At 34.4% G+C, this 26,854-nt stretch overlaps 1 protein-coding gene across 1 annotated transcript in view; it reads left to right on the plus strand.

Annotated features, from left to right (window-relative positions):
- Positions 1-26,854, plus strand: part of LOC132543777 (microtubule-actin cross-linking factor 1, isoforms 6/7-like) — a 61,485-nt gene that overhangs the window by 17,680 nt on the left and 16,951 nt on the right. The window contains exons 5-24 of the mRNA XM_060207301.1: positions 3,320-4,086; positions 4,510-4,870; positions 5,279-5,398; positions 6,067-6,393; positions 6,657-6,986; positions 7,371-7,470; positions 8,355-8,587; positions 8,725-8,949; positions 9,426-9,527; positions 10,143-10,172; positions 11,867-12,034; positions 12,224-12,379; positions 12,698-12,892; positions 13,224-13,352; positions 13,777-13,947; positions 14,452-14,607; positions 14,934-15,140; positions 15,473-15,592; positions 16,712-16,738; positions 21,083-21,255. Of these exons, the coding sequence (XP_060063284.1) occupies positions 3,320-4,086; positions 4,510-4,870; positions 5,279-5,398; positions 6,067-6,393; positions 6,657-6,986; positions 7,371-7,470; positions 8,355-8,587; positions 8,725-8,949; positions 9,426-9,527; positions 10,143-10,172; positions 11,867-12,034; positions 12,224-12,379; positions 12,698-12,892; positions 13,224-13,352; positions 13,777-13,947; positions 14,452-14,607; positions 14,934-15,140; positions 15,473-15,592; positions 16,712-16,738; positions 21,083-21,255 (4,097 nt within the window). The remainder of the gene's footprint in view (positions 1-3,319; positions 4,087-4,509; positions 4,871-5,278; positions 5,399-6,066; positions 6,394-6,656; positions 6,987-7,370; positions 7,471-8,354; positions 8,588-8,724; positions 8,950-9,425; positions 9,528-10,142; positions 10,173-11,866; positions 12,035-12,223; positions 12,380-12,697; positions 12,893-13,223; positions 13,353-13,776; positions 13,948-14,451; positions 14,608-14,933; positions 15,141-15,472; positions 15,593-16,711; positions 16,739-21,082; positions 21,256-26,854) is intronic.

Raw genomic sequence — 26,854 nt, forward strand, 5'->3', positions numbered from 1 at the left:
ATACAGTACAGCCTACCTCAATGTGTTGTCCCAGGCCATTGGGAGTGTGTCGCCGGTTTTGAAACCTGAATTGGTTACACCGACGGATATGTTTTACCTGGAAATAATCGATAATTGTAAATAATATATTGGATAAATTTCCAGTTATTTTAACAAAATTGTCACCATGGTGTCTGTCAACCGGGATGTAATGCTTGGCTAGGTCTCACTGAACCCTTACACTAGCGTGGCTTTTGTATGTGATATCGACTTGACTGTTATGGCGTGTGTTGTGATGTTCGGGTACTGTCATGACGGAATATTGTGTTACTTGTAAAGATGAAAATGTCTGTCTGGAGCACGGACGCTGGATGGGAGTTGACATGTCCAGCCGTCCTGTCACTCTGTGTACGCGGAAACACCTGGACGCCTTTGATAACATACTTGATGTAAGGCAAAGTATTGTACACATACGTATGATCTATTTGAATTCTTATTTGCATATACCTTTGATATCTCTCATGTGTTTATATCGATCTTTAGGTTCTTTTTGTATTTGCTTAGAACATTTACCAGTCTTGAGTCTATGGCTGGGTTAAGGAATCACTATGATGTGTATGTAGGTGATTTAGCTTTCGCTTATGATGCTATGTGTATACTAACGTTCGGTTGAAATATGTAAAAGACTTCTTTGCCAGTCTTTGTTAAATCAGTATGACCGGTAATGTCGTTGTTTGTTAGTCCTTCATATAGAATATTAGATATTTCTTTACACACTTTTTCCTTTTAAATATGAAATCAATATATTGTCCTTTCAAGACGAAGATATTGTGCATTAATTTCCTGTATGACATACCCTCTTTGTGATCCATTTAATCATTCTCGTCTTTCTTGTGACAGTGTTTAATTGTTCGACACGTTAAAAATGTATACCATATCAAAGACAGAATAAGTTATGTATAGGACGTGTACATATTTGTTTTGTATTTCATATATACTACATATTTAACTATACTTTATGTTATGGCGACCAGTTGGTGATCTGGCCCATTTCACGTGTTGTAATGCCCAAAATGATAGCCTTTAAACAGCCTGATAGGAATATCAATATTTTTTTTTCTAAAACAGATTTAATTAAAGCTACAGACGTGTAAACAACAACATAAATATTCCCAAATCAATTTAAATCTCAAGAATTCATACCAGTAGTAACACGTTTTCAGTGTTTTTAATTAAACGAAATATGCATATTTTCCTGAATGTATATAGATATACGCGTTGGCATGCCATTTAAAGGTTACGAAGTTTTATATCGGGAAATTTACAACGTGTGTAAAGTACATCTCGAGGGCATTAACTGTAAAATCTGAGTGTCTTCCTAAACTGGATCCTATGTTAAACGTTACCCTCTACTGTCAGTGACATTAAAATCTACATTAATACAAATCACCATGTTTTAAAGGTGAACGTCATGCGATTTATTGACGTTCATCACTTGTGTGCCTAGGACCATTATTTGATATGATGTACATTACTATACTACAGTGCAGTGATCTGATACAATATTGTACGACTGAGATTATATTACAATGGTCTTTTTGTATTGTGTTGACTTTTTTCCATATCTACTGTTACAAAATAAAGATTGCATTTGTCCGTCTGCATTTTGCCTGTACTGCAGCCATTTACAAAGAAGGCAATATCCGTTTGTAAATAGTTTTTCAACTGGAGACTTTCTCGGTATTTGTCTTGGTAATCTAACAGGTTTTATTCATTTTTGTTTACTTTATAGACCATGAAACAATCTTTAATTTAATATGAAGGCAGTGTTTTGGCATTTCCACTTATTTCGTTAAATAATGGACAAATACATCCGTAATTAACTGATGGAATGTTAGCAAACGATATCTAAGATTTACGGCGCCTGTTCATTCGTGTTCGTATATATATATAACAAATCAAATAAGCGTACATACAAACCACCGAACTTATTGAGTTATTTGCAATTTCATGTATGTCATAAAATTTTAAAAGCAGAAAAAAATTGATCTTTCCGTACATACAATCTCTTGTATATGTCTACTTATAGACGTTATTCTTCGTTTTTCTTCCTTGTTTGCAACAACGTGCATTCATGTTTTAATCGATACTCATATAATCTTCGCTGTTCTGGAAAAGATGATAAAAATATTAGATGAATTTAATCATGGGGTCATGCACTTTTCCATCTGGAATTTGGCATATATTTTAACCAGTTTTGAATTTCGTCCGAGAGGGACGAAACAGATGTATGATTTTTTAATCACTATACTGTATCTTAGTTTTAATGTGTATTGAAACGTATTGCTTACTTTGTGCTCTTGCACAATTATGTACACTTACACAATTATTTTAATATGTGAGGTTGAGTGATGTCCTTTTTTCTGACGGTATGTCGTTTTATGTGTATAATAGGTATTGGAATATGTTTCGGTCTTGTTTACATTGTTTTCCTATGTATCACAGCAGAAATGGCTTAAAAGTGTTCACTAGTGTGGAACGTGCCCTGTAGGCTGAAACGATGTTCATCAAGACACTATTCAATTGTCATACTTGGTCACTAATGGTCTCCTGTGTTAGTACAGACTATGGCCCAGAGTGTGGGTCATCAGAGGTCATTTTGACGGTTTTTAGGCGGAGCAGATACAGATGTGAAGGCATTGCATAACATTACCTATATAAGAAATGATACAATATATTTCAGCTTCTGGACATTCTACATCCACAGATTTACATCAAGGCTCGATGAGCTTGTAGAAAACGTGACACTACCCAAATTGAAACATTTTTGTGAGGAAATCTTCGCTTGCATCGCAAATATATATACAAATTATGAATCAAACGTTTTTGCAAAAGCCTTCCTCTTTGAATTGCGTTACATGTGGGATGTCCATATATCGTGATCGATCGTGTTCACTTCACATAATAATATCGAGTACAGTTTATTACATATTCCAGTGGGGATCATAGCTATATTTGAGCCCCATATGTGGATAGATATCTATGTTATTTATATACAGTCACTTTGCGTCTTTTTCATAATTGCATAGCAAACAATACGCGCATACTTGTCAGCGCAGCAGAAATATTATGTAACTTTAATGAGGTTGTTCGTAGGTGTTGCTTCAGTGATCGTAAATTGTATAATGATACAGTCAAACCAAGTCTTTATGTTAGTGCAATGCATTTAAGGCACAGTTGTTGTTTGAATATTTTCAAATGTACTCAAAAGTTTTGCATCTCCATGTATTGTTTATATATGTCATGCTCGTGACTCATGTTATTTTTCTTTGGTTTACAGGATTTCGAAAGGGAAGCTGAAACGTATAGACAGAAAATCAACGTACTTCCACCAATCAGTGAAGAGGCTGACAATGACATCATCGATGACGAAATCGAAGCTCTCGAAGCGAAGTACAAAGATATTTCCAGAGATTGCGCCAAACAGTTAGATAAACTATCTTCAATAATGAAAATGAAGAAAACCTTCGATGATCTTAATGATAAACTAAATGGGATGTATCCCAGTATTGAAAACAAATTACGTGGTATTAATGACGAAGAATTCGGGAAAGTGCCGGAAAGAGATACAAAAGATTTGTATACATTAAAGGACCTTAAAGCCGAACTTATCGGCCAGGAACGTCGCCTCAAAGACATTACGCAAATGGGTGATAAGTTAGGTAAAAGCCTTAATGATATGAACATGAAGAAAAAGTCAGATGAAGTGAGAAAAGCAGTGCAAGATCACAAACAGATTCATGAGGCGCTGCAGAAGGACATTACAGACAAGGAGGAACAATTGGACACAGCAGTTTCACAACAACAGAATGTATTAAACCGCCTTGATGGACTCTATGAATGGATGACAGAGTGTGAAAATATTCTCAACGAGAAAAAGCCGATAAGTTTAGAGAAAGATCGAATGGCTCATCAACTTAAGGAACAAAGACTAATGAATGCAGAAATTGAAAGCAATAAGACTTTATTAGAAAGACTCTCAACAGAAGCCGCCGATATGTCAAACGGGGATGATGCACAGAAGACTGTGTTTGATCTTTCAGAGAGGTAAGAAGTATTGTAAAGTAGATGTTATTCATAATAAGCTGACTTGACTGTCAAACGTGGTCATAGTTTGAATAGTGGTAGCGGTCACGGAAAAAATGATCGTAGTAATGTCTATACTATTTTCGGTAAAAGCAAAAGGAAAAAACAATAAAAACACCAACATGTCAACAGAATCATAATAGTAATTTAAATACAAAAAAGTTAGGACAAAATATGAGCAAAAACAGATTTACACGGAAACTCTTGAAAAGTACAAAATGTTTCAATCCTTTTAGTGTAAAAACAATGTCTTTCATATTATGAACTTTATCTGACCAAAAATGATTTCATAATATGGCATATCTTAAAGGAGTACATTTCCGATGGGCAGTTAATCACGTTTTGTAGAAAGTTCATCAAAGAACATTAAATGTGTTTCAATAGAATCGTGGATGTGGAAGGGAAGGCACAGAACTCTACATGTCAGCTAGAGGATGTGGTAGGCATGGTGAATGATCTTGAGGCTAACATTGGTCAGATGGACGGTTGGCTGACCGATTCTGTTGCCTCCCTTAAAACCAGGAACAGGGGTGCTAGTCAGAAAGCAACTAAAGCACGAGTGGACGAACTTTATCAGGAAAAGCGAGAACGAGAAATTGACATGGAAAATCTTCGGGCAGCTGCTAGCCGTGTGATGGATGATGAACGGGTATGTGACCAGTTCGCCATGAAAGAATGCCTTGGTGAGGTGGAAGGCAAGTGGCATGAGCTCACCGAACACCTTGTGCAACAAGTTTCACTAGAGGTACGTCATCAATACCTAATACGTCATACGATTTGAACATTTGGTTATCAGTATTGTTTACATCGATGGAAGACACATTTAACGCCCCTCTCTTATCCTGCTAATTGTGTAAATTAATTGTTAAAGTGAAACAAATTACATTAATGAATGAAAGGTTGATATGTCTCTTCATCTTATTTCCTGGCACTGCCGACATTTTCATTTAAATGTTGCTGCTTGCATTGTACTGGATTACATATATGAGTTATCAAAATGTTGTAAAAAAACAACGAACAATCAATAGAAAATGATATATGTTTTTCTTGATATTTTGTTGGATCATTCGTTCCGCGACATGTGGACGATTAGATCCAAACCCGCCACTTTATTCTGCAATGAAAGCATGTTTGGGTCTATCACTCTTTACAGGCATTGACAGAAATTGACGGTATGCTAAAATACTTAGACAAGGCTGAAAATGAAATCAACACAGCAGAACCGATCAGTATAGAACCGGAAACACTTACTGTGCAGTTGAAAGATCACCTTGTGAGTAGAATTGTAAATCATATTTCCATTATTTTGAATAGAATGTTGGTTGCATCCGTCGTGAAAACGCATTAATGATTCATCCGCTTTATCATTAAAGCAATGTTTTTTCTGCTGCGGAAGTCAAGTCAATACGTTACGGTATCATGTTACGGAACCATCAGCGATGAAATGCGTATTCAGGAACAATTCATAAATTAATTCTATTTTTGACCGATATACGTGATTTACTTACATAATTTCCTTTTTCAAAGAAACATTCTCTATTTACGAGTTTCAAATTTGAAAATATAATAACCAGTGACACAGACCGTCGTTATTTTTTAATGTTTTTTGATGCTGTAAAACCATTAATTTTCGAGTGACTGCAAATTCGTTATTTTCTTTTCAATCACCTTTTCGTGAGCAGTTCATCTCGAAGAAAAATTGAGCACAAGGATGCAAAAACCACTACAGTCTTTTTATCAGTTAATGAATTCCTGGATATAATTAATTCCTGGATATAATTAATTCCTGGATATAATTCATGGTTTAGGACGAAAACAACGAACATAAAATCCCTCAAAAATGAATTATTGTACAGTTCGCGTCCATGATAGATAGAAAACAATAGATTCATTCATCAATCAATTTGACATTATAACCTCTGTTACATAATTTTGTTGTAGTCTTTTAACGATGACCTGAATCAAAAACGCAATGCGGTGAAGGACATAATCAACAAATGCAATAGAATGCTTCGTGAAACGACAAACTCACAAACGGATGAGATAAAAACAAGATTGGACAGTATTCGAACTCAGGCCGACATCGTGTGTCAACTGAGCGCTGACAGGTTGCATCAATTGGAAGCTGCTTTGCCATTGGCCACACACTTCAGTGAAAATCAGACAGAAATCCAAGGATGGTTGGATGAAATGGAGGCGGATATAAAATCACAAGGAACGCCCGGGGAAAATCTGGAACAAGTCCGGAAGCAGCTGGATAATCTTAAGGTAAATTTATGTCAGGTTTTGTACTTGATCAAAGAGGTTACATAGTCTTGCCTAATTGATTTTCAGTGATGAAATGTTTAGTTTGCTCGTTCTCAGAACGGTAAAACCCATTCCACTACCAACTTGTTTCAACTGTTCTTCTGTAGTATCCGTGATTTGTTATGATTTAAGTTTCTTATGTCATGATGTTAATGGAAATGTTATGTAGTTGTTGGCTAGACTTCAGTGAGACATGTCTTCAATTCTCATTATTCTCTACACAGAGTTCCCTGCAGAAGGTGGATGATCATAAGCCATTTATTGATGATCTAAACGATACCGGCCTGGAGCTCATGGAATTATGTGGTGATGATGATGCTGGAGAAATTCAGAACAAACTGATTACTTACAATGGACGCTATGAGAAGCTAAAAGGACTTTCAAAAGAAAAGGAACAGGAATTGACAAAGTCACGAGCTCAGATGACCCAGGACGTGTCTGATTCACTGGACAATCTCTTAGACGATCTTTCGAATCTTAACAGGAATATTACCACTGCTAACCCGATACCAGCCAATCCTGACAAACTCAAAGATGAGCTGAAAGAGAACCAGGTATGACACTTAGAAATACACTTAGCCTAGAGATGGGTGTTCAAATCAAATTACTGAAACTGTCAATTCACTGGTGAATTAACAAATGAAGTTGAAACAAATTATTAATATTTTCTTACTAATTGGTAACGTAATTATTTCACTGTACTGATTAACCGTATGACAGGACGGCTGATCTCTGAAATAACTTGTACATTCTGTATTACAATTCTAAAATTGTATAAAAGCATCTTTTGATTGATGTTGCGTTTTTATACGTCTATACTGTCTTTCAAAAAGGTTTAATTTGTTACTTAGATTAATTAATTGATATTAATAGATAATTGATGTTTATGCTGCGTATTAGAAGATATTGTCATGTTTATCTCACTGCTTTTAAAACAGGTGCTGATGTCTGACCTTGAGCGCCTGAAACCTTCTCTGGTCAGTGTGGAAGAGTCGGTAAAGAGGATGTTGTCACAGGGCGTGGATGATCAAACTGATGGTAAGTACCAACACCTATAAAATATTTTATCATAGTGTAAAATAATATTACTGTTCATCAGTTGATAACATATGTCAAATGTTTTTGCCTTCTTCGCTCCTTAATTGTCACTTAATTTTCCGTCGTGAACGCTCAACCACTTTTATTGGAGCAAGTTTTCGGAAGAAACTGGCAAATTTGGAAAGTTGAAATGCATTTTCATTTTTTAATATTATGCCAGTTTATTCTGGTAATTACGCTATAACTCTTTTTGATACCAATGTTTATCAACACTCAAAAGCAAAAGCGATATCTAATGTTTCTAAACCTTAAGGAACATTATATTTCGTCCTCGGTTTCTGTATGAGGGTTGGGAATATGAGGACTTTTATAGATTATTTTCGTGCTTGCTGGATATATGATCATTGCATTTTCTTTAGCATAATAACATTTCCATTGTTTGTCCTCCCGTCCCTCCATCCATCCTCCTCTCAGTCACGTTTTTGTATATTGATTCATGCTGGTTACACTTTATGTTTCTAGTTGTTTTAGATCTAGGAAACCTATTCTAAACATAATTCTTCCATGTCTGCCTATCATCATATGCATTTTATGATAAGCTTTTGTGTTGTACGCAATTTGTTATTATTGTATGAAAGCTTTTAAATAGGTGGTGTCAAATATTTTTTTTATGAAAGTATGTCTTATTGAAATGAATTAAAATCTATGTAAAAGCAAACAGATATCCAAAATCAAAATGAATGAAAAGGGGACAAAATATGAACAAAATATCTTTTGCATTGACCAGCGATAAAGAAAACGTTTGACCTGAAGTTTGGTAAGGATTAACGTTGCCATTTGGTATTGTAGAGATGCTCATTATTTTGTGTTCGTTTTTGTTACAGGAGACGATCTCAGACAAAAAGTGACAGAGATAGCCACCCTTAATAACCAAATCAGAGAGGGGACTTTAAAACGCGACAGGGCACTTCTTGAAGCATCTCAGGTAGCGGACAGATTCTTTGATGTCTGTGCGGATACCATGTCAAACCTACGAGACCTTAAGGATAACCTTTTGTCACAGGAACCGCCTGGTATTGATCCTGCTACAGTCAAAGAACAACAAAAGGAATTAAAGGTGAGTTTGTATATTTTGTTCATTCTTTAAAAGTGCGAAATTCTTTGCCTGTATCTTTGCATTGGATTTTTAACTTTTATATCATCATATCAAAGATATTTGGAAAATGTTTCATAAATTGATTTAACCATGTTTAGGAACTCCGTAAGGAGTTGGGGAAGGCTCGATTGTCCCTTGAAGAATGTCGAGAATCAGGTGAAAAATTAAGTGGACTCTGTGGCGATCCTGGACTTGTCGAGATACGGAAACAACTCGAGGACATACACAACATCGCAGATGATGTACATGATATATCTCGTGATCGTGAAGATGACCTGAAGAATGCCCTCTCTCATGCAGACAAATTCCAAAACCTCCTTGATGTGAGTGGATTTGTAGATGTTTTTAGTTATTTTTGTTGCACCCTGTAGTTTATCATCAACACATAATATATTACCTCCTAACTATGCCAAATTTCGTTTCATTAATACAATAATTAGAATTAGACGGATATGGATTAACACTGACATCGTATCTATGCAACAACTCGATGTGAAACAGTTTTTTTGGAAATGGTTGCATCCGATTTGAAATAGAATAAATTTAGCATCTGTGATATATTGGCAGATTTAAAGTTCATAATTAAAGTCATATAATTTCTTATGTGTTGTCATGAGCTAAATTCAGAAAAAAATATATGTAAATATAATTTTATTTGTAGCGATTAACTTGCACTCGTAGTTTAGTTTCAGGAAATTCTGCAGTCTAACCCTGATATTAGGAAAACTAATCACTCTTGCCCTGTAGAATGGTTAAAGTTATCTTCCCTTTTCACAACCCCTAACCTATTTTATTCCAGTCCATTACGGAATGGCTTCCCATGACAGAACAGAAGCTAGACTCCCTGAAGCCCGTGTCTTCTCAGCCTGAGGTAGTCAAACAACAAATAGAAGAACTAAAGGTACGTCGATTTTATTTATACATTATTTTTGTTTTGTATTCAGATCGTTTCATATCCAGAATTACATTTGGCAATGTCGTCATTCATACAGAACTGTGTCTTGTAACGATTGACAGTTTGAAACATTGTCGATCTGACGATACCTGAAATATATTCAGATTCACATTCAAATATCTGTATCTAAATGATGCAAAACGATTTCTTTGTGTTTATGAAATAGGTACAGGAATATATACAATATGTTGTCTGAATATTCTTAACTTAATATATCTCTGTTGATGTGATGTCTGATACCTACCTAGAATATTGATAGATTATGTGATTCAGATCTCATAAAATGTCAGTCGTCAATTATGCATACATATTTGTGAACACCTTAACAGTCCATGTCTATGTAGAAAATCTTGGTGATTTAGCATTGCGGATGTTACATGTTTGTAATGTCAGTTCTGCTGAACTGGTTGTACCACGAATTGTATATTAATATCACAAAGACAACAGTAACCTTGTTTGGAAATTTTCAAATTGAAGTGATGTTTCTTGCACAATCTGTACTTGATGTCAATGTATAATGTCATTACACAATATTGTATAAAGTTGTTGATGGAATTCCAGGTTTTTGCTGGCTTTTATGATACAAATGGGGTTAGTATGTGTAGTTCGTTTGTTCAGTTTTGTCACTCTCCCATTCTTCTTCTATTTATAGAAAAATATTTTAAAGTAAACAAAAACGAAATAAACAGAATAGAATGTTAGAAAGTTGATGTAATGACCTTTTCGGTGACCCAGGCATTTTTAGTTTCATACATGACATTCCAATCGGTAGATACGTCACAAAATGTATCTGCATGCTAGAATAGACGTGTAAGAGATTCGAAATTAATTCAACTTTCAAATTTTACTTATAGGACGCTGTAAGTATCAAAATTGTTTTGGTAGTAAGATACTTGGCTTGTATATTCTAATAAATTGCGGCAAGTTAGTAGTTTAATTTCCTAATGGTTATCATTTTTCATACTTACGGAAGCTTCAGATTCTTCAAATCAGTATTTTTGCAAGTTTTTAATTAAATTCTGTCGCTATCATAACTCTGTCTCATTATAGTTTTTTTCACTTCCGTAATTTACATACCGTGCTCAAAATGTATTTGGAGTTCCTTTTTCTTAACCTAGTTTTACGCATTTAAAAACCTTTGACAGGCGTTGTTTTAATATTTGCAGTCATGATACAGTTATATCTTATTAATTGATAGAGGTTCTGTGATGCTTTTTGTATTTTTATATTAGTAATAACATGTCTTGCTCACGTTTGTTGATATGTTTGTTTTGTGTATCACGTTATGATGTGTATTAACATATTTTGATACAACAAATGTTTCTTTCTGTTGACTTCATGATTACCTCTATCATTCAATTAATTAGTCTTCTTAGATCTTGTTCTTTCAATCCCCACATTGCACACTTTGTAATTATTTAGGATAACGATACGCATGAACAAGATTAGTAGAATTTTGCATGCTTAGTCCCCCAATTCCACTTTGATGCATGTGTATACGATATCGATTCTGACTTTCATTTGACATTGCAAAGATAAATCAAACTTACATCAGATATGTTAGTAGATGCATGTATATCAAATATCATGACCCCGCTATAATGAACTTTGAACCTTGCTATAATGAATGCAGAAATACTTCTGAAAACCTTCATGAATATGGCATTATTGATTGGAAAAACACTCAATGGACTCTTATCCATTTTGTTTTACAAAATCTAAACTATATTGATGTTTAACTTCTTGGTGAACATGAGTAACTTTTATGTATTTACGAAATGTTACTCTCGTTTTCAAGATATCGATTAAATTTGATCTTCAATGAGATATTGCTTTTGTTCATAAACCACGTTCACGTTCACTTATACCAAGGTTCGAGTAAATGATTATCATATAAGCTGCTAGAATAGACTTGTCCATTGTATCTACATACTTATATCAGTCATAAGGAATCGTATCTTAGAATAGTTTGAATTCAGACAATTTTTTATACGAAACTGAGTACGAAAATACAAATTCTATGTTCAAACATATTTTCGTTATCAAGCTTTGCGAAGCTGCAATGTTCTTCGCTTATTTCATTCTATCGCTTTCCTTCCATTGTGAGAGTCATACATCTTTCTTTGTCTTCTTTCTCTTCAAATTAGCGTCTCTCATGTTTATAATTGCAGAAGTGTTCAGTTGCCATCAATTCCAAACGTATTTTACCTTAACTGTTCTCTTCTTCAGGTTTATTACATTGAAATAACAACATTTTCTTACGAACTTAGTTTGCTTATTCACAGTTTTCAAAATCCCAAATCCATCCACACGTAGTCGATATGCAGCAGTTGAACCAAGAGTTATCTACCCTGAAAGACATGTCACCAATTGCAGCAGAGTCTCTACATCGACCGGTAGAGGATGCCAATGGACGATGGAATGATGTCTTGAAAAAGATCGCTGATAGGGAGGTATGAACACACTGTTCCCGATAGAAAATAAAGAAACGTCCGTTGAAGAAAAAAATGAATAAACGATCTCGTTGAAAATTTCAATCAGCGTCTGTATGTGAGTAATTAGTGATGTTCCGGTAAATATTAAAATAAAGGTTTTATTTAGCAGATTTGTATAAACTGTTTGTGTTAAATTGTTATTTTCAGGCAAAGTTAAAAGCCATGCAGTTGAAGATAGGAGAAATAGAAGAAGGAATGGATGAAGCTATAGACTCATTGACGCGGGTTCATCAAGACCTGACTGGTTTTGATGACGTTTCAGGGGATCCAAAATGTCTCGAAACACACATGAAAAAATTACAGGTAGGCGAACATACTAGAAATATTTAAACTGGACTGGAATAATGTAATTCTCTTTCAAATGTAAGCGCCATTAAAGCAGTTAGTTTACTTTAGAAATATCCAGTTACATATGTTCGTAAACTAATCATGTTGTCATTTGCTAGACATTGAATATTAACTGTAAAATTGCTTTTCCGTGAACGTCTATTTAAAATGTGTCCCATTAACCTGTTGTCATGCATTTACATTCGTGCTTAATTTGAAAATAAAAATTGAAAAATTGTCGAAACATATGACACATATGTGCAATAATTTGCAATGTTTCTGTTCACATCACAGTTACAACTAAGTGATCTGAAAGCCCAGGAGACCAACTGCAAAAACCTAAGCAATGCTGTCACTAAACTTCTATCACAAGATGCGGAGGATAGTCCTGCACTGAAGGAGAAACGTGACGTCATGAATGACCTTATGAGAGCCGCTCAGGCAAACGGAAAAGACAAAGAAGCAAAGCTTCAAGAGAGTCTCAGACAGGTATGCGTCACACTAGTCTTTCATGTCACATTTTCTTACATAAAGTAAAAGTATTGAAAGCTAGACAAGACGTTGGCTATGCTTTAATGAAATATTACTAATAGCCTAACTTAATAGGACAATAATTCGGTAATTATCCTTACGATATCGATGCCTAACTAACTGGTGAAATGAAACGATATTTTCACCTTCCAACTTACATAAGATTGGATAGTTTCGTTTTCTCTGTCTACGTGCTACCGCCTACCACTAAGTCTCATTTGACCAACGACAGGCAGTGTTCTTTCGTCGTCGATATATCACTAACATTAATGTTCTTTATCATATACAGGTTAAGAAATATCTGGGCGATGTAGACGACCTTCTACAATGGGTAAACGACCTGAGAATGGAACTCAAATCGGCCTCTCCTTTTGGTGCACTTCCGGAAACATCCAAGGTTCAATACGAGGCTTATTTGGTAAGAACATTATACTTGCTGGTAGTTCAACAGTTGTTGAAGAGGTTAGTTATGATAAAAACTTAGTATCTAACAAAGACACATAGGAATAAGCTGATTTTGCATTACCTCAAATAGCCCATTTAATGTTGTTTCAGCTACAAAACCGTCACCAGTAAAGGTGATTGCTTAAATGAAATGCAATTAATGCTTAATAATACATATTTCGTGTAATAATTGATTAAATTCATAATTTAATATAGCAAGCATGAATTGAACAATCACAGTATCATATAACCATTAAGCAAGTGATTGAGGTCTCTCAGGTATTGAGAAAGATCAGATCTATTGCCTTTGCATATATTTGATGCATGTATCTTTAATGGTTGCGAGGAGGTGGTGAACTTCAATATATAACTTATTGTATGTAATTTGCACGATATAGGCCCGCTACGAAGCATTAAAAGACAAGGATGAGTTAAGTCAGGCGCTGATTGCCAAGGGTCAGAAAATATGTGAAAAATGTGACCCTGAGGACGTTACGCAAGTCACGGACCGGCTCCGGAAGTTGAAAGACAGATGGAACGATACCAAAGACCGGGCACAAAAACGAAAGGTACATATTATCATTGCATTTCTTAGGGATAATACAGGGATCAATGGCCTGTTTATCGGCTAAATGTAGAAAATCAGCCATTCGAACATGGTGATTTAAATTCCATGGTTGCGCATTGCATATCATGTTTATCTCATGATTATGATGGAATATCAATATTTTTCTCGAATTTTTACTTATTTTATCATACTTGTGAAAAATATGTAACGTTAAATAGGAAGCTATTTTAATTGCAAATCTAATGCTGGTTCGCAAAAGGAAAGATATTCATTATATATTTCTTGCATAAAACATTTTTGCCAAGAAGACGAGATTGCCGCTACAATGTTCCAATCTCGTGAGTGTCACTAAGTGATAGATGCATTTGTATTTATTGATAAAATGGTATTACCTCTAACGTCGAACAGAAGCGCATGCAGTCCTTTTCTTATTTACATATACATTTAGGACACATGATAAATTACTTTGGATACTTTATTAATTTATATGTTTTCTTTGTTGTAGGAAAAGCTCTCAGAACATCTTGAAAATGTAGACGAGTTCCATGGCACACTTAAAACATTTACTGATTGGCTAAATAACGCCGAGATTGCCATGCGTAACTTTAAATATCCTAGCAAGCTAGTAGATAAAGTCACACTACAGCTGGACGATCACAACGTAAGTAAGATAGGGGTGTGAATGGATTCTGACATAGGGTATTCCCAGAAATAACGGCGATTCCAATAGAGATTATGAAAAAAAAATCTTGTATTGCATACTCATTCTTATTGTTTTTTAGTGTTTAGGTTGATAAAAATAAAAGAAACAAAAACAAATCAAATAAATATATACAACACAATTTTAGTAGACTCTTTTCTGGTCAAAACCGCTCTTTGCTGCAGTTGTAATATTTGAGGTTTTTTTTCGTAAAATCGTCGTGGTGACTGCGATTACCATAAGTTGCCAAAAAGCCAAAAAAATAACTCTCCGATATTTATTTTTAGAAAATGAAAGAAGAGCTAGACCAACATTCAGAGCGGATGCAGACACTTGACAGAACTGGAAGTTATCTCAAACATTTCTGCCGAAAACAGGACACAATTTACATTAAAAATCTTCTAGTAGGCATACGACTACGATGGAAGAAACTTCTTCGCAGAACTGACGAGAGAGGGCGTCTTCTCAAGCATGCGTATAGAGAGGATAAAAGGGTACGTATGAAATATTAAACACTTATGTAAATATAAATTTGATATAAAAAAATCAACAGGTATTTAAGATAGATATTATCTCTGTAATTCAGAAAATTAATGGTATTAATATGTTATTTAATACAGATTTATTCATAGGTAGCCTATTTTAAATATAGAACATTCCAAATATAGAATAATATCAGAAATGATTTTACACCTGTTGACATTTTCATAATATACAGGTATTTAAGTCACTGAATGAAGTCGTCTATCTTCAGGCCATAGGTCTGGTTAGAGCACATGAGCTGTCAGTGTTTCTTAATCTCCTGTTCTGTCATTGTCTTTACTAGTTCTACGATGCCTGGAAGGGTCTTTGTGATTGGCTAGACGAGAGTTCAAAGACGGTGTCAAAATTTATGTCGCCTGTGGCCCAAGGGTCAGCTACGAAAGAAAATATTGATGACTTAAAGGTGAGTTACCGCTATGTATGTGCAGTTGTAGAAATATGGTGGAATTTAAACTTATTTATTGTGGATTTTAAAGAAAGTAGTAAAGTATTCCCAATGAGTGATTCCAAGGAAAACAAACGTTCAGTCCTGGATTAGAAGGAACCGGTTATTCTTTAAAACCACAGAAGTCGGTCATCATTGTAAGTAGCTTGATATAGAATAAACAACAATATTATATAATACATCATAGTACTTTGAAAATAGAGAAAACTTCAAGAACTATCAAGAACTAGTTTACTTGATATTATCATTTCAATATTATTTCATTTACAACACAGTTTGAAAGGAATTTATGTAAACAGTGAACAGTATTTACTCGTTTGTATGCTAATAGAAATATATATCCACTGAAAGAGCTGTATTATCTATTTGAATATGTATTTGTACATATATAGATTTCTGGAAATGTTATATACATTTGTATGATTGTCAGGATTGTATATAAACCATACGAAGTTTGCAGTCATATCATTTAATTTGGTGACAGTAAACACGGTTTATATTTACCAACACTACAATTCTCCATCATCGTTTCAAATACAAACACCCATTGTTTCAAGACAGTACAAAACAACAATGAAGCAAATAGGAACAAGGCGTGCCACTGTACCTCATCAAATATTATTGTTTGAAGTATGATAAAATCACGCATGCAAAACGTATGGAATAACAATAAGCTAACATTATATTATTGCATAATTGTGATATGCATATTATATCTAAATCGCACGTGAAACAGCAATGGTACCCTATAGAATGATACCATCAATAAATGAATCACAAACACACGAACAATATGATACAAACATGATGCATTAAAACTGTACATAATATTAGTATTATATTCTATAAACACGTGCCATTCAGTCAATTCTAAACAACTGATGTTCACTTTGAACAACGGGAACTCACATTTGCGAAATTACAAAATTTGTTACCTGATAAAAGTATGTGAAATTGCTAGAAATGAAAACGTGACATTCAGACAGAAGTTACAAGTGTAATAATAATTGGTAAATTAATAGACAATACCATATAAACAACTTTAGATCTACTAACACATTTACATGCAATTTCCAGAAAATATTTGCTGAGGCATTTCATCAGGTATTTAACTTTTATCAAACTAGGTGAACGTGCTTTTCCCATCACTATGTTGTTGTTTCAACATTTTCATTTTTCTTTTCGTGTGGGAAGCGTGTAAGATCCTTCATTGCGAAGGATCATTCCATTCCTATATTGTGTCTTCAACATTTATAGTTATGGTTTCTTATGCTTATGTTATTTGTCCTTGTATAACAATCATTTTTTTTAAAATTAATTTTGATAAACTTTGATAATATAATTTTATTTTTTTTTGTTGTTATTCATTCACCAGCCATTTTTGTTGGAGTTCTTAATATGTATCCATAAATCTTCTGCTTACGTGTATATATGTGTGGTGTAGGTGTCATTGTGTTTGTACCGACATCAATGTTGACATATTAATAGCATTCCTTTTTGTCATCAATATATTGATACGGGACATGTGTGTATGCTTACCTATTAATTGTTTGTGTATTCTCGATGTCTTATGATCAAATAGATGATGTTTTGTGTGTGCTCTAAATCTTCGGTATCACAATACGTCTTCCTGAGATGTATTATAAAGACCCTTCATAATCGTAAAATTATTTCTTTGTGCATATTTTCAATCTTTACGCGACGTATCACAATATTGATGAATTAAAATTGATATATACAGCATAAGCATAGGTACGCATGCTATTCAACATTTGGCGTACCTTGGGTTCACTAAGCTGTTATTGAGAAACGGAAGGCGGTATGTTTAATGTTGTGTACAGATGTATAGATCCTTATGTATGCTACAACGGTATCGATCATATTAAAAGTATACTCAGAGTCACAATTGATAAAAACGGTGTCACAATGTTACCATTTTATCAATCCATCAAACTTTCATAAGAGTAACTATCTTCATGGGCGGCATTTAAAACCTGTAAATATGTTTACAATTATTCATCTGTTTGAATAAACCACTTATTCCTTTCAATGATATTCAAGCAATATTTGCTATGATTTAATTATCATCGCATATACATACACTGCTAGACTTTTCCTTTCTACTATCCAGAATGCGACCAGATTATTACAATTGTATATATTCATATCCATTGGGCATAAGTCGTATTACCCTATCATCAAATATTCATAATAAATTAAATAATGATCATACTCTTTTCCACAGACACATAAATTTATCAAGACTATTATTAGATACGTTGAAAAGGCATTTGTGGCCTTTTCATCGAGATCAGTAAGTCTTTCAACACATTTCCTCAATAGAATAAAATCATTCCTTGATTTGTTAATAGACAATATATGTTAACCCAGGACGAATTTACTACTATAGTATCCTTAACTCAATCTCTGTGTTGATACAAACTTTCATAAGTATTGTCATCTCAAATACTACATATTTCTGGTATTACAAATTAATTAAGCTTTACAAGCGACAAATTTAATTTTCTTCGTCAGAGCATGTCATTCGGTCAAAAGCTGTTGCAACTGCTTCTACAAAAATAGTTTTAAAAAAGTAATTGTGAATCATATTTAATATGATTGGAGATATTACCCTGAAAACTGCACAAAGCTAACAGTTTCACAGAGCCGCAGGCAAGTTCATATGTTGACACGGTATGGTCATCTCTCTCAACAATATTGGCCTTTCTCCTTGGACGTCCTATCGCACAGCTTGGACAAAAGCGACCGAATGTTTTAAACTTCCTGTCACGCATGCGTTGTTTTTAACAATAGCGTTAAGTTGAGAAATCTTTTTTTTTTCTTTACAAGCTTTACTGTATTTGGTCTTAACGTAGTTTGTGTTTATGGTAGTGCATCAGATAAGTTTTAAACCCCGGAGGTTCACTCGTGTAGAAGAGGTGTTCATGCATCGTTGAACATGCTTTCTGATTGGTTGATGACCAGACTTTCCACAAACAGACTAACTTAGGTGTATGTTTCATGGCTGTGATGGAATCCTAAAGGAACACTGGTTGTATCTCTCAAACCAACTGACGGGATTTTCTTTAAACCTGGATTTACGCAATTGTGCTTAAGGATTTCTTACCTAGTTTGAATATTTGTGATATTTTGTATGTACCAAACAAGTCTTAGATATACAGGTAAGTTATATATTTCTTAAACAGGTGTGGTTGGGTTTAAGCCTCTCTTATTCATGCATAATTACCTAGGAATCTCACCTGTATCTCGTTGACCTACATTGTAAACATACATCGTTTGGTTTCTATTTGTTCCTCGTGTTTGAAGGAGGTATGTATTCATCCTAAACAATGATTCATTGACAGATGTAAACATTTGCTACGATTTCGATTTGATGTTCGGAAAATAAAGATTCAAATATACATCTTTGTCGTTCGTTATGGAGAAAACCCATTGTGAGAAAGTTCTGTTTTTGTCATCCGAATATTCGCTTTTTTTTACTCTTAAAGTTAACTGTGGATAGATAAGGAAGACAGTCATCTTAATATTGTTTACATTCTGTTTTCTTGTAAAGTATTCTTTTATTTGTTTAAATTATTCGGACATAATCATAATCCTGACCATTCTGTTGCACTGTAAGAAATTAAAATCCATTTAGTTCCATGTATACAACGCATCTTAACGTAAAATATAACACATGTAATTAATCACCTGTTACCTGTCCTGACACCAGGCAGACGAGCACGAGACGAGCATGTTTGACCTTGAGTCTAGTACAGTAACCGTTGTACTAAATGCAAGCGGCGTGTAGTCTACTAGGATACTTAAGAAAGTGATATTTAAGACATATCCCCTAATTAAAAGCACGAAATGACAAAATCGAATAGTGGCACGGTTTAGAATGTACATTCATACTTGACATTCTTCTAAAATGATCTGAGATATGAAAATCAACAAATGTATTGAAAAAAGGGCTAGTGACCATTCCTGCGTAGATTTTGACTTTTTTCAATCACTTTTGAGGTTTCTTAGTCTGTATCTAACTGTATATTAAGGCGGTATTGTATTTATATACATGGTTGTCTTTTGTACAATCTGTGTAATTCTATATGAATTTCTAAGTTGTGACATTTTTTGTACACTTTGGATATTCATATACGTCATGCTCCTGTAACAATCTCGAAAGTTTCACTCAACCATATCTAATATATAATGGACATATGTAAAATTATGCGAAACGCGTTCTATTCGTGCGTGTGCTCAATTCAAGGCAGTCTCTACCTACCTTGTTCCGTCACTCATGCAGAACAAACAACAATGGTTATAAATTACCAAATATGTGATTTGATATAATGATTGATGTTGTAATGGCCTTGATATATACTACAATTGAACACTATTGTACAGCCCGGCTGCTTAAGAAGACATGCAACATGCAAAGGACCATTTAAATACAACTCATTAAATATATGTATTGGCTACCACATACAACGTTGATCCCTAATATCTTAATTCCATTAAAAACGGTTTTTTTCTATTCAGCATGCGTCCTCAATTTACTTAACCGTGTTTGTATTTGCACGCAATATCTCAAAAAAGGTTACCCTGTCGCACGCCAAGACTTAATCAAGGGAGATCATTTGTTTTTTTCTAGTGACAAACATCGTAACTCGTATGTAGGGCAGTTGTTTTTTAACGATCTACACTGTGCTGATGTAGCAGATGTTTATGAACACAGCTGCATCATATTGATTGATCATGATGAGTAACTAGTTTCTGTGTATATGTCATTCATTTTATCCAACAGTTTATCATAGTTTACAAAAGTGATATTTAGCAAGTTGTTGTCAGTTCGACATCGAGCTTGTGATATTTGATTTCCTTTTTAGGATTAGAATCTCATGAACACGTGGTAGGTTTTGTGAAATGTAATAATGTTTTCCTTCTTATTTCTTTCTTTATTTACTTTTTGTCTTTTCTGATGTTATGTTACATTTCTTTACTTACTTGATACGTTAATGCACTGGTTTGACTGTATCGATAAATCATATGTGGAGAGTATAAGGATGAGGCGATTCGTACAGTAGTGTGCCTATCTCTATTTATCTATTTATCGATACGTGCACCAATACATTCCACTATTATGATATCATCGTACAAAACGTATGATTGTAACGATAAAAATGATACTCCCAGCCTTAAACAATACTTCCCAGATAAAAAATTAATCAGATATAATACGTCATAGTGTTATCGAGTTTACATAGGCAGTTCCAAATAATATCTTAACCAATTGAAGTTTGAATTTTCATTTTCAACCAACAATGTGTAGTTTATTATCTATCAATCAACATTTAAATCACACAACTATAAGTAATTGATATACAAGGTATACATTTGATTTATTGTTGTATGTAATAACTCTATATTGTGTCGGATCTTCTACAGCGGTTCCAACACGAGCTCGCCGGTAAACATACTACATTCTACTCAGCAACACGTCTTGGTAGGAACCTCAAAGACAGGTGCACCAAATCTGACCCTGAAAGGGAGGTGCTACAGCAGATGCTCGATGACTTAAAGGATAGATGGAACTCAGTTAGATCCGTGATATCAAGAAGGTAAGTTTGTATGCATTCATGGTTTATGGTAAAACAGCGTTAAGTATCTTACACTGCTGAATTGTGACATTTTCTACAGATTATAAAGGGAACGTAGGACACAAATGTTTTCTTTCCTTAACAAAGGATGGCAATGTTAATGTTTGTAAGTGCTACATCACTTTGGCTGTCGTCCGTTTGCAATCCTCGTAAACCGCTTTCACTAACGAAGCTGAACGTGTGTGATGTTAGATAGCTTGTCTACTGGCTCTATCGTTGTATTTCTTGTTCTCATTGGAGAATGTACCATTACTTACTAGGAATGACCAAGGTTTATATGCTGTATGTCTTCGATGAAGCAGAAGACGCATACTCTTGCGGAATACCTGGTATTATTCTCCTTGTAGTTTTACATGAGTCTGCGTGTAAATCTTTCTTTTGTTGATATTTGGGAAACTGATGTCAAATAAAAAACAATAGAAAGATGAAAATGTCAATATAAGTCAGCCGAAGAAAAGCGTGACTAGAGGGCACACTTAAAAAACCTGTTTGGGAAGTAATGTTTTGTTGGAGTGTTATTGTCGGATAGTGTATCAACTGTGCCAAAAAACACGGGAGACCGAAAATAAAACTCAATGTACCGTATATTTGGTGAAGGCTGTGACAGAGCAGTTTTGTCAAATGAGAACCTTTAACCTCTATTTACTTTATGCCTCGTCTTCTTTAATAGAAAGAAGAGTCTATTGTGAAAATATAGGGATGTCGGTGTGGTATAATGTCATCGTTATCGTCACCATCTACAAAATAACTAAACTTTTTCTTCACAAACACGTTTACTACCTGCTGTAAATATCCTACTAAGTAACCATCAAAAGAACATACAGAGTTATATACGGTTCTGTAATCATTATACTCCTCTACTATATACACGCCGGGCCTCATTCGAATCTTTATAAAGAAACTGGTTATATTGAGAAATGTAATCTTTATCTAAATTTGAAAACAGCATGCATATTGTACAAATAAGAAAAGTCTTCTGATGTCACGTGTATTCCAATCATGCCCAATATTTTGTTATAACCCACATTAACAGGCATTAGAAATAGTTGACTTAATGTGTCCCTTGACTTGGTCGGAGAAAATGTCGTTTAAATGGCTTCTCTGTGAGACATTAATGTTTTCACTTTTTCTTTCAAATCTATTTTCTCATATCTTTGGTGTTTCTTCCTATAGTGATTGATAACATAAAAGTATAATATCATAAAAGATTATTATTTTTCTGTGTCTTTTTAAGCTTTACTGGACTGTCGTATTCGAAGTTATTGGACATTTTAAACAATTAGCTTAACGAGATTTTTTTCTCATATTTCTACTTTCTTTCACTTGATGTAAACTACAAATGCATTTACGGTTGCATGTTCATATGAATCATCTAGTAAAGGCTGTAAGACACGACCTGTATTGACATCCACTGAGGTCGCCAAATAACCCTGGAATCCAACACCCCATCAAGTACGTCTGTAATCATGCGAGATGACGTATCCTGTCTGGGTAACCGCGTACTCGTGTGAATCAGATATCACTCATTTTTAATTTCTGAGGATAAATTAGTACCCAAGTCGCCTCAATACTACAGGTGGTAACGATAAGAAACATATTATATATACTGTTTTGTCTGATGCTAGGAAATCTCGATATCAGTTCAGTGCCATATTTGGTAATGTTAGATGTAGCGGCTTAAGCGTATGATGTAAACGATTTGACTCTCTAAATACTAATCTACGGTGTACCAGCTACTTTCCAAGGTTTATCGTTACCTGCATACCGCGTTTTAATTCACTATCACTAGTCCAGGAAAGACGAAACAGCTGTATGACGCATTTAGAATCATTGTTTGTTTCTACAGTATCGTATATCGTATCCAAATTTGTATAATAAGGTGTTATTCACATGTTTCTTTTTTGTATAATTCTCTGTAAAACACATCTAGGATTACAATATCAGTTTTAAGTTAGTAATTTTTATAAGTCACGGAAATAGCTAGTTCTTTTCATAGTGTAGGATGAGATCGTTATATTGCTGACAAGGTTTCCGTCTATTGTCCACTTGTCTTCAAACATGGTTTCAAACATTACATTCAAGTCATGACAAGTATATGAGATTTGCCTCTAAGACGTTCTGTTCAGACAATAGGTTTATCAAAATTGTTATTACTTCACTACACGAGTCTCAGCGTATTTACTACGGGTCGTAGAAGTGCCAAAACCCGTATCTAAAAGGAAATGGTCAACATGACGGCCGGATGTAAGTCTGCCAGATAAGAGCTGGCTATGTATCCCTAAATGGTCCATAAACCCACAATTTAGCCGTTATCAACAAGCCATACTCGCGAATAAATCTACCTTCGTCGGATGTCGGTCATCAGATGTTTTCAACTTTTGCTTGTAACGCCTGTGGTGTTTATTAGATTTATCAAGACTCGTTTCCGGTATGATTTAGTCTCTGAAAATTTTGTGTAAGTCGTTATGTAATGTTGAAGTCATCTTTGTGCAATTTGTGTAGATAATGCTAACGTTACCTATATTTTTGTCGTTTTATTAGTTCTGTGGTCTTTATGTGGCACTTTATTCATTATCTGTTGAAATGGAATGTTTCTTTATCAAGGTCTTGTATCCCCTCTTTTTCTTATCTTAACGACGTTTTATTCACTGAGCTGTGTTACTGGATTTCCTTTTTCATATGTCTGGTATGATGTAGAGAGATGGATGTATCGGGTTATACAAATGGCAAGAGTAGACATTAAGAAGTAAAACATTTATCTCGTTTGTGTAGAGCATTCTGTAGTGTTGATAAATTTTGAGTAAACTATTTGTGGGTACTTGTAAAATGCAGGTGGCGAGGGTTAGTGTTGGGTACTAGTGTCAATAACTGAATGATGTATGTGTAGATATGGTTGGCTATGAGTCACCATGTCTCTGTAATGGTGTGGGAAGTTACATGTACCCATTACTGGCTTCGTAAGAGTAAAGACGGTATAATATCATTATGGTCTTATTTATAGAAAGTAGTTATTGATATGATATTCCGTCCATTCTCGTTTGCTGTTTTTCAAATGTTACAAAAAACACGAGATTTAACGAATGTTTTGGTAACTTTTAAAAAACATTCAACGGGAGTAAATATATACAACAACAGTTTTTTGGAGACATTTTTACTACAATAAAAGGGGCCACTCTATTCAAAGATGGACCATATTTTACCCATGTGTATTGTGTTCCTTCCGGCAAAAACTGTCATCGCTTCAGCCAATCAAAACGCGGTAAATGTCTATTCAACGTGTGGTATAACATTTGGATTATACAACTGTGATATTGATTGTTGCCTTAGGAGTTGAATAACACCCACATATTGTGAAAAAATAACTTACAACGTTGTAATTTCCTGTGCAATACCACAGCTATTTCTGATCTGACTCAAACGTTCAATAATTAAACATGGGAAGACATTAAATCCAGAGAAACGTATTTAGTTTACTCCTTATAAGGAGCCACTTGGTTATATGACATAAAGGTTCTCATGCAAAGCAATTATTTATTGCACTGTGGTACCTCCGAACTAACCAACATTTCTTTTGTCTGTATAATTTCAAAGTACTGGCAATATGAAATCAAAAGCTACACCAGTTATACCTATTGATACAAGAGTTGGATTGGCTTAATGTCTCTCGTCAAAAACCAGCTATGTCCCTTAACAATTGTTGAAGAGAGGTCCACTCTTAATCTATACTCGTCAACGCATTTTAGTGGGGTTATAACTGAAAAGTCGCACCCGATAACATCTGAACTCCACACAGTAATGTTCAGTTTTAAAGGACATCGAACTCTATAATACTTTAAACAAAATACAAATTGGTACTTTTGTGTAAAATACAAGCGGATGAAATCGGAGAGGTTTCAGTAAACAATGAAGACATTTTACAGTCGCCATGTTGACCTATTTTCTCTATTTTGGAAATAGGGGCATTCGATTTCTTCTATAGTCTTCTGCTAACTATTACTTTCTATATGGTGTAGGTCCTATATAGTGTAATCATTAGATTTTATATCAGGTGTGTATTGTCGACTGAAGAATTAATCTTTTACATTGTTTAGGTGGTTAGTGAAGCAAGTTGTATACGTGTTGACTGCATCTCTTAGATGATCACTAAGGTTCGTTTGTTTCCTTGTGAATAGTGTAATGTATCCAACACTTATAAATATCTAATATTGTGTTGGTATAATCTAGCAGTTATTGCTTAATATTATACCGAAAAAATATAGAGTTAATGTAACTTCCTATCTAGATTTTGACATTTCTTTCTATCACTTTGTATTTTCCTTAGTCGTCTCCTTCACTTCAAAATTTAGGTCCTTAACATCACTACCAAGTTCTAGCAGGATGAAACAGCTGTCTGATGCAGTGTTATGTATGGCACAAATGCATCGTCACTTAATATATAGTAAATGGTACTATTCACAGGTGTGTTGTATGTACAATAATCGCAAAATGTTGCTAGAAATTGTTTCTTTGTAGTCCTAACTCCTGTTCACGCTTGTAATATATGAATGGCGTACAATTCCCGTTTTCAATACCAGCTAGCTAACAGAACGTGTCATTGATCGACCTAAATCTAGCGCCTCTTTCTGTATCTAATTAATCACTGTCCACCTGGACCATAGAAAGTATTTTGACCCCGAGAACAATTCCTCTTTGTGTTCCACTTTAAAGTTCACTAGTATTGTATGCCAGTCATGTAAGGAGCACATAGAACACAGACATAGTAAACGGGTGTGCGGTTTATTTTATCTCATATGTGCTTCCTATAAAAACTACTTAATTTACATTTGTCAGTTTTATTAATAAATAAAGATCGATGCAGCATTGTGTCCAAGTATTATATCTGAAACATTGCTATTGGCAAGGAAAGGGAATAGTGAAATCAATATCGATTGATAAATTTTGATGTATCGAAGGAATGTACAGTTATTTTCAACTGCAAATAAAGCCAATGATTGGACAAACCGTTTATACATTTCATCATTTCTGCTACCATATTTAGACCAAGACATACCTTTTACTGTTTCTTTAGAACTACAGTAGAGTATCCTATAACACCATGTATTACATCGTCTGTGACACCATGTATTACACTGTCTATGACATCATTTATAACATTGTCTGTGACACCATTTACAACATTATGTACAAAAGAAAACACCTGTCACTTTCATTGTCGGTGCATTACATATTGCAATATTGAGTATATGTTGTTAAGAGTGTACATATGATGTAGCTGCATCTTTGAACCTGTTTTGGCATTATTGCGTGTACTTCCAGGTCAGGTGTCAAATTATCAAGTTATGATATACAATTTATATGGAAAGTTTCGTGAAAACTGTAAAATTGTTATTAACGCATGATGTGTATAGTAAAATGGTTCTGCATGGAGGAATAGCATTTGGTTGTGAGTGGGAAATTGAATAACAAAATTATAAATCATAAGATACCTCTCGTGTCATCATTTTTCAACGCAATTTTAAGTATACTGTCAGTTGAATGTTCCGAACTGGTTTAACGACGA

The sequence above is a fragment of the Ylistrum balloti genome, unplaced genomic scaffold, assembly GCF_031769215.1.
Source record: "Ylistrum balloti isolate Yb309-2 unplaced genomic scaffold, AGI_CSIRO_Ybal_v1 Utg369764, whole genome shotgun sequence".
Classification (NCBI taxonomy): domain Eukaryota; kingdom Metazoa; phylum Mollusca; class Bivalvia; order Pectinida; family Pectinidae; genus Ylistrum; species Ylistrum balloti.